The following is a 12,181-nucleotide window of genomic DNA, read 5'->3' as shown; positions in this document are numbered from 1 at the left end:
TCCAGGACAGGCTCCAAAGCCACAGAGAAACCCTGTCTTGAAAAACCAAAAAAAAAAAAAAAAAAAAAAAAAAAAAAAAAAACAAAGTAAAATAAATTTATTTAGGCTTTTCTGTACCTTAAAAGGATTTTCAATGAATTTACTTTACTTTAAAACTCTTTTTGAAATGGAGTGGCAGAGCAGGGCGGGAAGCAAAACTACAAAATCCAATGGTTTTGACATTTTATTAGGATGTAGCACCAAGAAACAGCTCATTATAGTACAAGTCCCAAGCCCTTAGATCCCTTCTATGTTTTAATTAACTATTTCATGTGACAAAAAAATTTTAAACCAATACAGAAATAGCATTTATGGGATCATTTGATGATGTAATGCAGAGAGGCCCAGCACACCCAAACACAACTTTCACCCTTCTTTCTCGTCTTTTCTCAGAAGCTTCTACTATCTTAAGACTTATTTTAAAAGTCACTCTCTACCAAAGTTAAGGATAAGCCCTACTGCCGGGCGGTGGTGGCACACGCCTTTAATCCCAGCACTCGGGAGGCAGAGGCAGGTGGATCTCTGAGTTCAAGGCCAGCCTGATCTACAAGAGCTAGTTCCAGGACGGGAACCAAAAAAGCTACGGAGAAACTCTGTCTCGAAAAATAAAAAAAAATAAAAAAAAATAAAGGATAAGCCCTACTAATGCTCAGTTGTATGTAGAATGTGAGTTGGACTCCATATTCTACCATTTTACTCTCAAGAAAAGGGAAAAAGCCAAGTGAAATAATGACCCATGTCTGTATTACTTATAAAGAAAACATATGGCATTATTTTCATGGGTGTCATCTCATTGTGTCACAATGTGATCTCCTAATACATTATTAACTGTTATACTAATGAAACATTACACATGAAGTATAATTTTCTAGGATTCTCAGTATTCTAGTCATTTTGACTCCTCAGTGGCCATTTTCACACTGCCCGACTGTAGCCCATACTTCTGCATACTCATAAATGGATATGCCAGTTCCCTGCTTCAGAAAATGAAAGTGGTGGTTTTATTTATCAAGTCTAGTTTCATGTTGCTAATGACAGTGTGTCATCACTTCACTGGAATGTAAGATCCAACAAAAGCTCTTAACAACATAAAACTTTTATAGTATAATTTTATAAAAACCCTCTTTTGGGGGACTTCAAGTTTTACTTGTGGATTCTAGATCTAAGATCTAGCAGTAAGAACTCTAGAATATGACTCCAATTGGGGATAGGAGAGTTACAGAGAGGAATAAACTCAAACGTCAACAAACTCATCAGGGCTTTAATGGTTGCACTAGCCTGCACAACCCAATGCTACATAGTAATTAGCTCAAATGTTCACTTTCTCAGAGTTGAAAGGTTAGAGCCCAAGATCAATGTTGGATTCTTCTGAGTGAGCATCCTCTCCTGCTTTGAGTTAATCATCTTGTCTCTGACTCTCCACATTACTATCTCTCTTCCTGAATCGGTCATGTTCTTTTAAGAACAGTAGTTACACTGAGGAAAAGCCCATTCTGAGAACTTACTTAACTCAATTTCAGCTCTCAGCTATAAATATAATTACAGTTTAGAATTCTAAAATTTACAAGTTCAATCATGAATTTGAGGAGAGTCCACTCTGATATGTAATACTGATGTCAAGGAATTTGCTAGAGCTGAGAAATGGAGTCTGTGAGTATCTAAACCTCAGCTCCAAAATAGCTCATTTTAGAGTTATGACATCCTCTGCTTTTACCTATAATTTTATATCTCTTTTAAAAATGCTAAAACAGTACATTTTATTCTTGGAGCTTACCTTTGTGCAGTGATGTGGAAAATGTATTGACATGTTAATCTACTAATGTTTCAAGTTCTGCTGAACATTTAATTTTAAAAATGTGAGGGGGCTGAGCCAGAGGTCTGTTTTTGGCTGCTTGGGAAGCTACTTTTTGACTTTCTATGTGACTTCATTCTCCTCCCACATGGTGGCAGGCCCAGGTCTCTGCTCACATCAGGCAATGTGCAGTTTTAGTGCAACTGAAAGGTCCCAGTTCTTTTTTATTACTAGTATATTAGCTTGAGATTTTCTTATAAAATGAAATAATTAAATGATTTAGAGTCATCTCAAACAAGACAAAGCTTTTCTAGATGTGCCTAACACTTTCTGAAGCTGGAAATAGCATATAAGAGAGATAAATAGCATCACAGAGAAGAGACCTAATCTACAAGGTTAGCTGCTGTATTACTGATGGAGAGAACAAGAAGGGACCAGAATTTTATATGCATATATCCCCAAAAGTCATGTTTACTTTTCTCTGAAAAGATACTGATGGTACTCATCTATTTAAAATTGTTATAAGAAAACTTGGGGCTCAGGATATGGCTCAGTGATAAAAAGCAATTTCCATGTAAGCATAAGAGCTAGATTTGGGATCCTGATAACTTACATGAATTTTAAGCAGTAATAAAACCCTAACTGTAACATAACATGTGGGTAGATGGAGATAGAGGATCCCTGGAGCAAGCTGGCTGTTAAAACCAACCAAATCAGGAAGTTTTGTGTGCAGTGAGACATACTGACACAATATATTTAAGAAAGAGAGTTAAAGAGGAAAGCATCTGATTTCTACTTCTGTCCTCTACATGCATGCACACATACACATGTACCAGCAAATGCATATGAAAGAAAGAAGGGAAGAAAGGAAGGGAGGAAGGAAGGAAAGAAGAAAGGAAGAAAGAAAGAAAGAAAGAAAGAAAGAAGGAAGGAAGGAAGGAAGGAAGGAAGGAAGGAAGGAAGGAAGGAAGGAAGGAAGGAAGGAAAGACCCTGAGTCTTAACTCACAAAGTCTGGATTTTATCTTCAAGTCTTACCATGTGTTTCTTGCATGGCCTTGAGCAAATTTCTCACCTTCTTTGAGATTCTCTTCCATGTTCATTCAGTCTAAAACAATGAACAAATAGGCCAGGATTTTAACAATCAGCCCAACCCCAAAGTTAGGCTAACTTTGAACTTTTGAATCACCAGTTTGGTGATTCCAAATTTTTGATTTGGAGGTTTTCAAATCAATATATAACTTTTTATTTGTGGAAGTGTATTGGGAAACTACTATAAATTGTTCATTAACAATCAAAACTGTGTTATTTACCCTTGCTAACATACTTCAAGGAGTCTACCTATATCTTTTCAATGAAAAATATTCACAATAAATTGTGGAAAGTGAAGTAATCAGTGAGATGAACAAAATGGTATAATAACCAAAAATGCATTAATTCTACCTAACAGCCCAGAGAGATTTTTATGGGTGGGTCGTCAAGGATGATTACATTTTCTCAAAATAAGCAGAGAAGAGAACAGTACTGGGCTCAGTAGATAGGACAGATCTTAATTCTAATTTAAATGGTATTGTGAGTGAGTATGCTTACCACAGGAGTTTAGACTTTCAGAAGACTTGTCATAACAAGCTTAGAACACATCCCATCATTCTCTTCTCTGATAACACTTACCAGAACAGACTTATATAATGCTGTGTGCTCTGTACTTTAAGAAAACTGTGTGATTCATTTTTGCACATGAAACACTGTGTGAGAGCTTTATTAGAATACTGTATACATTTGATTAAGTTACAAATTATAGCATATAGTAACTGATAGCTAGATTTCTATTAAGGCTTTATTTCTTTTTTTCAAACTTTTTCTGGAAGAAATCTTATAATTAAAATTTATATCTGAAATATATCAAGAAAAATAGTATTTGTTACCATTTATTAATATTATCTTAATGTGATGTACCACAGACACAGTTTTCATTTCAACAGTCCTAAATTAATTATGCTACATCATCATGTTAAGTTATGCTCTCTGTTTGGCCACTACAATCAAATAACTTAAAGGATACAATAATAAAAAAAAATAAAATACATTAAAGAAGAGGAAGAAACAGAAAGGGAAAATGACTTCAGAACTCTGTATTTATGTTTCATGGAAATTTTCCTCACCATAAGCAAGAATTTTCAAGATTATTAAAAGAAAATTGATCCTCTTTTTTCAATCACCCCTGATTTGGTTGTGACTGTGTTGCCACCCTCTGCCCACCATGTCTGAAAGATATAGGAAACACCAGACACACCAAAATAGCAAATGGCAGGCAATAGTTATGATCAAGGTAAGGTTATTCATATTACTGAAGGGAAACAATCAGAAAGAACACTTTCTCGAACCCTTTATAAAATAATATTTTCATTATATGTATAAATTTTTCTTTGTACAGCCAATTTCCCACTAGTCTTGCTATCCAAAGAGGAAAAAAGCAGATAATAGAAGTGTGTGGTTTTATCACTGTATTTTCACCACGTTGTACCCAAAAGACATTACATAAAAGCACAGAGAATAAGTCAATGAATGAATGAATGATAGTGCTTCCTATGGATGCTTTCAACAGTCATAAAAATGTATACCCTTTATTGCCTTCTATCATGCATCCTCGGGTCACTATCTGTGGTTTAGGAATGTCTGAATGAGCATTCATGATACTCTTATATTAACCTGTAAAGGACACTAAACAGAGAACAGCCCAACTGGAAGGGTGGGAGACATCTGATCACTTTAAAAGCTCATGGAGGTATGCTCGCTTGGGTTTTTAAGAAACACCAGGGCATCCTCCTGAATATTAACCTTCATCAGGCGATGAAAGGAGACAGAGACAGAGACCCACATTGGAGCACCGGACTGAAATCTCAAGGTCCAAATCAGGAGCAGAAGGAGAGAGGGCACGAGCAAGGAACTCAGGACCGCGAGGGGTGTACACACACACTGAGACAATGGGGGTGTTCTATCAGGAACTCACCAAGGCCAGCTGGCCTGGGTCTGAAGAAGCATGGGATAAAACCAGACTCGCTGAACATAGCGGACAATGAGGACTACTGAGAACTCAAGAACAATGGCAATGGGTTTTTGATCCTACTGCACGTACTGGCTTTGTGGGAGCCTAGGTAGTTTGGATGCTCACCTTACTAGACCTGGATGGAGGTGGGTGGTCCTTGGACTTCCCACAGGGCAGGGAACCCTGATTGCTCTTAGGGCTGATGAGGGAGGGGGACTTGATTGGGGAAGGGGGAGGGAAATGGGAGGCAGTGGCAGGGAGGAGGCAGAAATCTTTAATAAATAAATAAATAAATATTTTTTTTAAAAAGGAAAAAATAAACAGTAAATAGCAAATATTTATTGAAAGAAAGAAATAAGGAGCCATAAGTAAGAAAATATAAACAGGGCTTGAGATATCAGTCAACTCTGTGGAAATTACCTCATATCTCCTAAATTCCCATTGATATATCTTCATATATTAAATTGGTAAAAACCAATAAACAGTTTTTCTAAAGAAAAAAAAAAAAGAAAAAGAAACACCTGGGATATGGTATCGGAATCCATTACAGATTTCATTGCCGAAGCCAGGAGTGAAGCTTCTAACCAACAAAGCAAAAAAATGAAGTTTCAGCAAGCCTAGGTTCTCTTTGTCAAAGCTGAACAAAGGAAGGCTGCTGTTTCCAGCATTCTGTAATAAATTATAAGAATGAATTACAGGAGTACATTTACTGGAAAGCATTTTGAAGAGAAAACTCTTCAAAAACCATTCTTTTTGGCAAAAATTACCAAAGCTATTCTTGTCTTTGCTATTTTGAAGCTGTGTCACAGAGAACATTTCTAAAACAATTAATATAAGTGAACACTGCTTTAAAAAAAAATGTTTGATGAGATATAAGGTAATGGAAACCTGTTTCCAGGAATAAAAATGAGTATTTTGCAGCATTAAAATCATCACAAAGCAGTGAATCAAGGAACCACAAATATCAAGTTGATATTAATATTACGTTACATTTTTCTGGGCAGATGCTCCAGTCTTCGGACCAAGGAGTCCATTGCATGCTAACTGAGAGTGAGCTGCAGGCCTCAGGTTGGAGTTTACTGGTAGAACACTTGTTTTGCGTTCATGAGGCCTTAAGTCAAAAGAAAAGGACTGTAAACTGTGACTTAATGTTGAAATAATTGAGATAGGAGACTAATCCAAGAAGTCAAAAGAAGAGTTCACTGGGTAGAAGTCACTGAAATTGTGTCTTTCTGTATAAGGAGTTTCAAAATTTTCCCGTTGTATGCTTAGTAGCTACTTAAGGGGGTGAGGGGATTGTAAACCTTGGTAATCTTCCCCTAGTCGATAACAGTAGTTTATACTACCCAAGGACTAATTTAAAAGACAATTAAAAAGAAGAATAGCATTTCCAGTATTCCTCTAAAGTTTATATTTGTGGCCTAGTGATTAAGGTAATGACTCTAAATTTTAAAAAAAAGGTACAAAAATACACCCTTAGATTTTATGCTGAATAAGTTTTAAAAATTTCTCTAATATCTGAATTTTTTTTGGTTTTTCAAGACAGAGTTTCTCTATAGCTTTGGAGCTTGCCCTAGAACTAGCTCTTGTAGTCCAGGCTGGCCTCGAACTCACAAAGGTCTGCCTGCCTCTGCCTCCTGAGTGCTGGGATTTTTTAAAGTACAGTCCAAAACTCAAGTCAAATATTCTGTAAATATAAATACTTCTAAACACTTTCTGCTTAACTAAATAATGCTACATGAGAATAATCTTTTTTGTGGTAGTAACAGATTTCTAGAAAGCTTATGGGTATTATAGTCTCATCGCTACTTTTATTATATAAGCTGTTTTGGGGCAAAGAAGTATTACACACCAAATGTGAAATTTTCATTCCTTGGTGAGTCTTGGTCTTTATCCAGAATAGAGGAAAGATCCAGGAAACACCAATATTATAGGTATGATGCCATGTTTCAAGGTTGTCAATATGGGCAAAAAGGTATTAAGGTTCTATAATTCACAAGTTTCTAGCGAGCAGAACAGCTGTAGAACCATGCAAATATGATGTCATCAAAAATCCATGTCATTCCCGCAACATAGGGGTTATTAAATGAAAATCTTTGCTAGGTGTGGGACACCTCTCTATAAACTAATGGTCGGATAATCCCAGAGGTCTCCCAAACAACACAGATCATTATCATTGACCCACCTGTCTATAAACTAATGGTAGATAATCCCAGAGGTCTCCCAAACAACACAGATCATTGTCATTGACCTTGTTGACTGATGACAACTGTAAAAGGAAACAGCTGCCAAGACCTGAAAATCACACAAAACTATATCAATTACAACACTGTTTGGCCAATGGCTCAGGCATATTTCTAGCTAGCTCCTACATCTTAAATTAACTCGTTTCTATTAACCTATGCATTGCCACGAGGCTGTGGCGTACTGGTAAGGTTCTGGCACCTTTCTCTTTTGGCAACTACATGACATCTCCCTGCCTCTGTCTTCTTTTTCCTTGCATTAAGTTATTTTGCCCACCTAACACTATTCTTCTCTGCCATATGCCAAGACAGCTTCTTTATTAACCAATGGTAATAAAACACATTCACAGCATACAGAAGGCAATCCTACATGATATAATTTTCTTATAAGATTCTGCTGCAGCAGAAGACAGAACACACTTTGGTTGCATTACACAGAGAATTTTACACTAGTCAGGAATCTTTCTTCCTGCTGGCTAGCTTTCATAGTGTTGAAAGGTACTATAAAGGCTGCTAGAGGAGAAAACACATCAATGGTCTTATCCAATGCTATACTCTGCATGCTACATCTCAATGTGCCAGGCAAAATGTGCCTGATAGTGCTATTGAAGCAAGACCATTATGAGTAACTAACAATTTTTTTAATTTAATTTAAGTGTTACTTAACAGGATGAAATTCATGACTAGTGCTTAGTCAAAATTCCGTCACTGGAAAAACTGTAATCCCAAAGGTGGAACCTGCCATTCGTATTTTGCCAAGTACAAATGTTGTCAAAGTGCTTTTTAAATATTTATATTTACAAACATAGACTTGGGATGTTATCAGTCTTTGTTAGAACCAGTTCTTCCTGTATTTAACAATAGTCAGTAGACAGATATTTAACCAGTGAAATTACTGAGGATAAAAGACTGTACGCTCATTCCCAATTATGGCTCAACTGCTACCAATGCTCAGGGAACATCACAGAAGAGGAAGCAGAAAGAATGTAAAAGTCAGATGATAGACAGAAATTTAATAAAATGCTGTCTTTTAGACATAACATGGTCATCACATTCATGAACTCAACAATAGCTGTGATTACCTGTACAAGATCAAACCATCCCAAATTTCTAAATAGATGGGATTGATGAGATCTTGACCCCATCTCTTACTGAGTAGCCAGTTGCAGTTGATAGTTACTTGGGTAAATACAATCACTCACATTTTATGATGTAGCCACTAGAAGGATCACACATACAGACAATTATTATTATTATTATTATTATTATTATTATTTATCACTATCACCAAACATTAAGTTAATAAAGGAGAAAATTCTGTATATTTTTGGGGAACAGGATGAGTAGAGTAGTATTAGGTATCAAAAGTCACAGAGCTGTAGCAGTTCCTCAGTCAGAAAATCCTGATCTAAGTACTCAGAAATCAGTAGATCTAATAGGCAAACAGATAACATTCCCAACATTGCAAGAAGCTATACTGGATAGTGTTAGTATGAGCACAATAGTGTTAACAAGAAGGGAGAATCAACACAACATGATGAGGATAAGGCTAGAAAAGAACCGTCAGGAATGTTTGCATCCACACAGAAATGAATGGACCAATTCAAAACAGCCATAGCAAACATAGAAAAGGGGCTGAAGAGATGTTCTTTTTTTTTTTTTTATTGAAAAAAAAATTTTCCGCCTCCTCCCCGCCTCCCATTTCCCTCCCCCTCCTCCCACCCCTCTCCCCCTCCCCCCACTCCTCTTCTCCTCCCTCTCCAGTCCCAATAGTTAAGAACACTGGCTACTTTTCCAGGAGGTTGGTTCAGCTCCAGAACTAGATAGTGGTGCAACAACCATCTATAACTTTGTTTCTATGGGATCCAACACCCTCTTCTGTCTTCCATGACACCAGTCATGTGTGTGGTATACATACATCTACATGTAGACAAAATCGTCATACTCGCAAAATAAAGCAATAAAATATTTTAAATTTAAATACTTATCATAGAAGTTCTAATTTCTCTGTATCTTATGAATATAGATTATTCTTTCTTTTCTCTCTCTCTCTCTCTTTTTTTTTTTTTTTTTTTTTTTTTTGGTTTTTCGAGACAGGGTTTCTTTGTGTAGCTTTGGTGCTTATCCTTGAACTCACTCTGCAGATCAGGCTGGCCTCAAACTCACAGAGATCCTCTGCTTCTGCCTCCCAAGTGTTGCAATTAAAGGTGTGCATCACCACCTCCCAGCAAATATAGATTATTCCTGTGTTTTGTGGATTTCATGTTTATAAATATTCCTGGTCATTAAAATTTATTTGCACCCTCAAATTAAGACTTGCATTTTCTCACTCAGTAATAGACATGCACACAGTTTAGAATGTTCACATCTGAGACTGAGAAATGTGCTCTTACGCTTTTGTTTTAGCTCTCACACTGTAGTCAGGGGTCTTGGGGAATCTATATAATTTCACATATTTAGGAGGGCTGATTTGTTTCACCTTGTTTCTTATTGGTAGCCTTGCTGTTGAAAATGGCCCAAATTGTTATCTGGTTTGCCTAAGTACAAGAAGTCTATGATACTCCTCATGCTGAAGACTGGTTTTCTGAGGCATGAGTCATAGAGCTACTGACCACGATGTTAATATTAACAGATTCACACTTTGTATAAGCAGAACCCAATTGTTTAAGGAAAATGTGACCAAGACTTTACAGGAACCCAACTCTGTATCTCCCTAAGCATTTGCTAACTCCTGTGGGTGACTAAAGAGGATACAAACACCATGAATATAGAGAGTGCACTGTGCTCTAGTGACACTGCAGAGAGCAATTAATGAAAGTGAGGCAAAAAGAGGTTGAAAAAGATGAAACAGATTAATGTTTGCTACCATTTGCATCTGTCAAAACAACATGATCAAAGTCCAAACTAGAGCCCCTCTTTGATTATCACATAAGATTTTCTCAGAGTCATAGAAAATATAATATGTATGACTATACTTCAAGCTACATATCCTTGAGCTACTTTCTATGCATCAACTATCTCAGAAAATTTAAGTAATATGTTTACAATTGATTAAATAAATATCTATGTGACTGGAGAGATGGCACAACAATTAAGTACACTGGCTACTCTTCCAGAGGAGTTGGGTTCAGTTCCCAATACCATGTGGTGGTTCACAACACCCATAACTCCAATTCTCTGGTACCCAAGGCATTATTCCGTTTTCTATGGGCACCATGTGCACATATATGGTGCACAGACATATATACAGATAAAACACTTATATTCAAAAATTAAAATAATAATTTTAATTTAAATACTTAGCACTAAAGTTCTAATATCTGTGTCTCCACATGAATAATTCTATGTGAATTATTTTTTCACCTCCTTTCTCTAGTAAATCTGGAGTCTGACAAGTAAGTTGCACTAAACCCATTAAGTCAGCAACTGTCTACACTTGGAATTTTAGTTCATTAAAGTCTTGAGCTTTTAAAACCTCATTAGAGGTCCTTATTAAGGTAGTAGTAATGGAAATATTAGACATTTTAAAACATGGTTTGAAAGATCCCCAATATGCTTAAGAAAGATTCAACTTGCAAGGTTTTTTTAAAATTTTTTATTCATTTTACACATCAACCACAATTTCCCCTCCGTCCCCTCCTCTACCTTCAACCCCTATTCATTTCTCAGAAAGAATAAGGCTTCCCATGGGAAATCACCAAAACCTGGCATATCAAGTTGAGGCTGGACCAAGCCTGTAAGCAGAGACTGCTCTTTCACTCCCAACTGCCCAGACCCAAATAATCACACAGAAACTATATTAATTACAACATTGCTTGACCAATAGCTTAGGTGTATTCCTAGTTAGTTCTTATATCTTAAATTAATGCATGTTTATTTATCTATGTATCTCCATGAGACTGTGGTCTACCCTTAAAGTTCTGGCATCTGTCTCCTTCAGCAGCTATATAGCATCTCTTTGACTCTCCCTACTCTTTCTACTATATCTCTGTTTGGATTTCTCGCCTGACTTTATTCTGCCCTGCCATAGGCTAAAGCAGCTTCTTTATTAACCAATGGTAATAAAATATATTCACAGCATGCATAAACTCCCACATCACAAGCTCAAAGTCATTTAAAATCACCACCGAGGGAATGGATTGAAACAATAAAGAAAGAAAAAGAACCAGACATTTACACATACACATAATTTTGAATTTCCTTTCCTTTCCTTTTGCCATGGCTTTGAAAACATAAAGTCATTGAACCACATTCAATAACATCACAGATTCAAAAATTTGAACCATACATTTCTGATTTTTTTACATAGACTGGAAGAAACATATTAAACAAACAGAGGACAAAAAATCTCCACTATTGTCCATTAAGAATGAAGATTTATGTTGCTTGATTCCAGGATATCAGACAGTGCTGTCCTGTGACAATTCCTGAAGAGTAAAGGGATATGCACATCAGAGCCAGGCAAAGATACCAACTCCTTACTATCTCTACACATTTCACCCACACTTTAAAATCTGTGTCCAAGGCTGGAAAGTTGACTCAGTGTTCTAAAGCACTGTTTCTCTTGCAGAGTTTATAGTCCCAGCATCCCCATTTGTACGTTCATTTTTAGAAAATTGTATGCCCTCCTCTGACCTTCATAGGCACAAGGTATGCTGATGATGAACATACAGACATGGAAGAAAACACTGATGTACACACACAAAAAAAAAAAATAAAAATTCATTTAAAAAGTTCTTTCTGTTTGGTTCTATGACTGTAACCTAAGACTTGATTTTCTTCTCTGAAAAGAAAGTATGATTTTTACTTACTAAGCATGGTTAATACAGCTAAGTTATTTAAGCCAACAAAGTCTTATGAAAAGTCCATAATTGGTTGTCAGTTAGAGCCGAGAGACATGTTTCTAAGAATAAGCCTCAACCATATTTAAGTCTTGACTTCAACAAGACTCAAGTCACCTTCAATCATCCTCAAACTGCATGTACATTACATGCTTATCCTTGAAATATCTTCTGTAAGTCTTCCAAAAAGAGAAAGTAATCTGTTTGCTATTTCAGTGTCTC

The 12,181-nt window shown here is 36.4% G+C and overlaps 1 protein-coding gene across 5 annotated transcripts in view; it reads right to left on the bottom strand.

The window, feature by feature from the left end:
• Nucleotides 1-12,181, bottom strand: part of LOC130884855 (fibroblast growth factor 14) — a 989,760-nt gene that overhangs the window by 785,329 nt on the left and 192,250 nt on the right. Inside the window, exon 2 of one of the 5 annotated variants that reach the window (XM_057786115.1) lies at nt 2,868-2,937. The exons of the other annotated variants lie outside the window; for them this stretch is intronic. Coding sequence (XP_057642098.1) covers nt 2,868-2,883 — 16 coding nt within the window. The 5' untranslated portion in view covers nt 2,884-2,937. The remainder of the gene's footprint in view (nt 1-2,867; nt 2,938-12,181) is intronic. 5 annotated transcript variants of the gene reach the window in all.

The sequence above is a fragment of the Chionomys nivalis genome, chromosome 12 (assembly GCF_950005125.1).
Source record: "Chionomys nivalis chromosome 12, mChiNiv1.1, whole genome shotgun sequence".
NCBI classification, from domain to species: domain Eukaryota; kingdom Metazoa; phylum Chordata; class Mammalia; order Rodentia; family Cricetidae; genus Chionomys; species Chionomys nivalis.
This window is presented reverse-complemented; position numbering and strand designations above follow the sequence as displayed.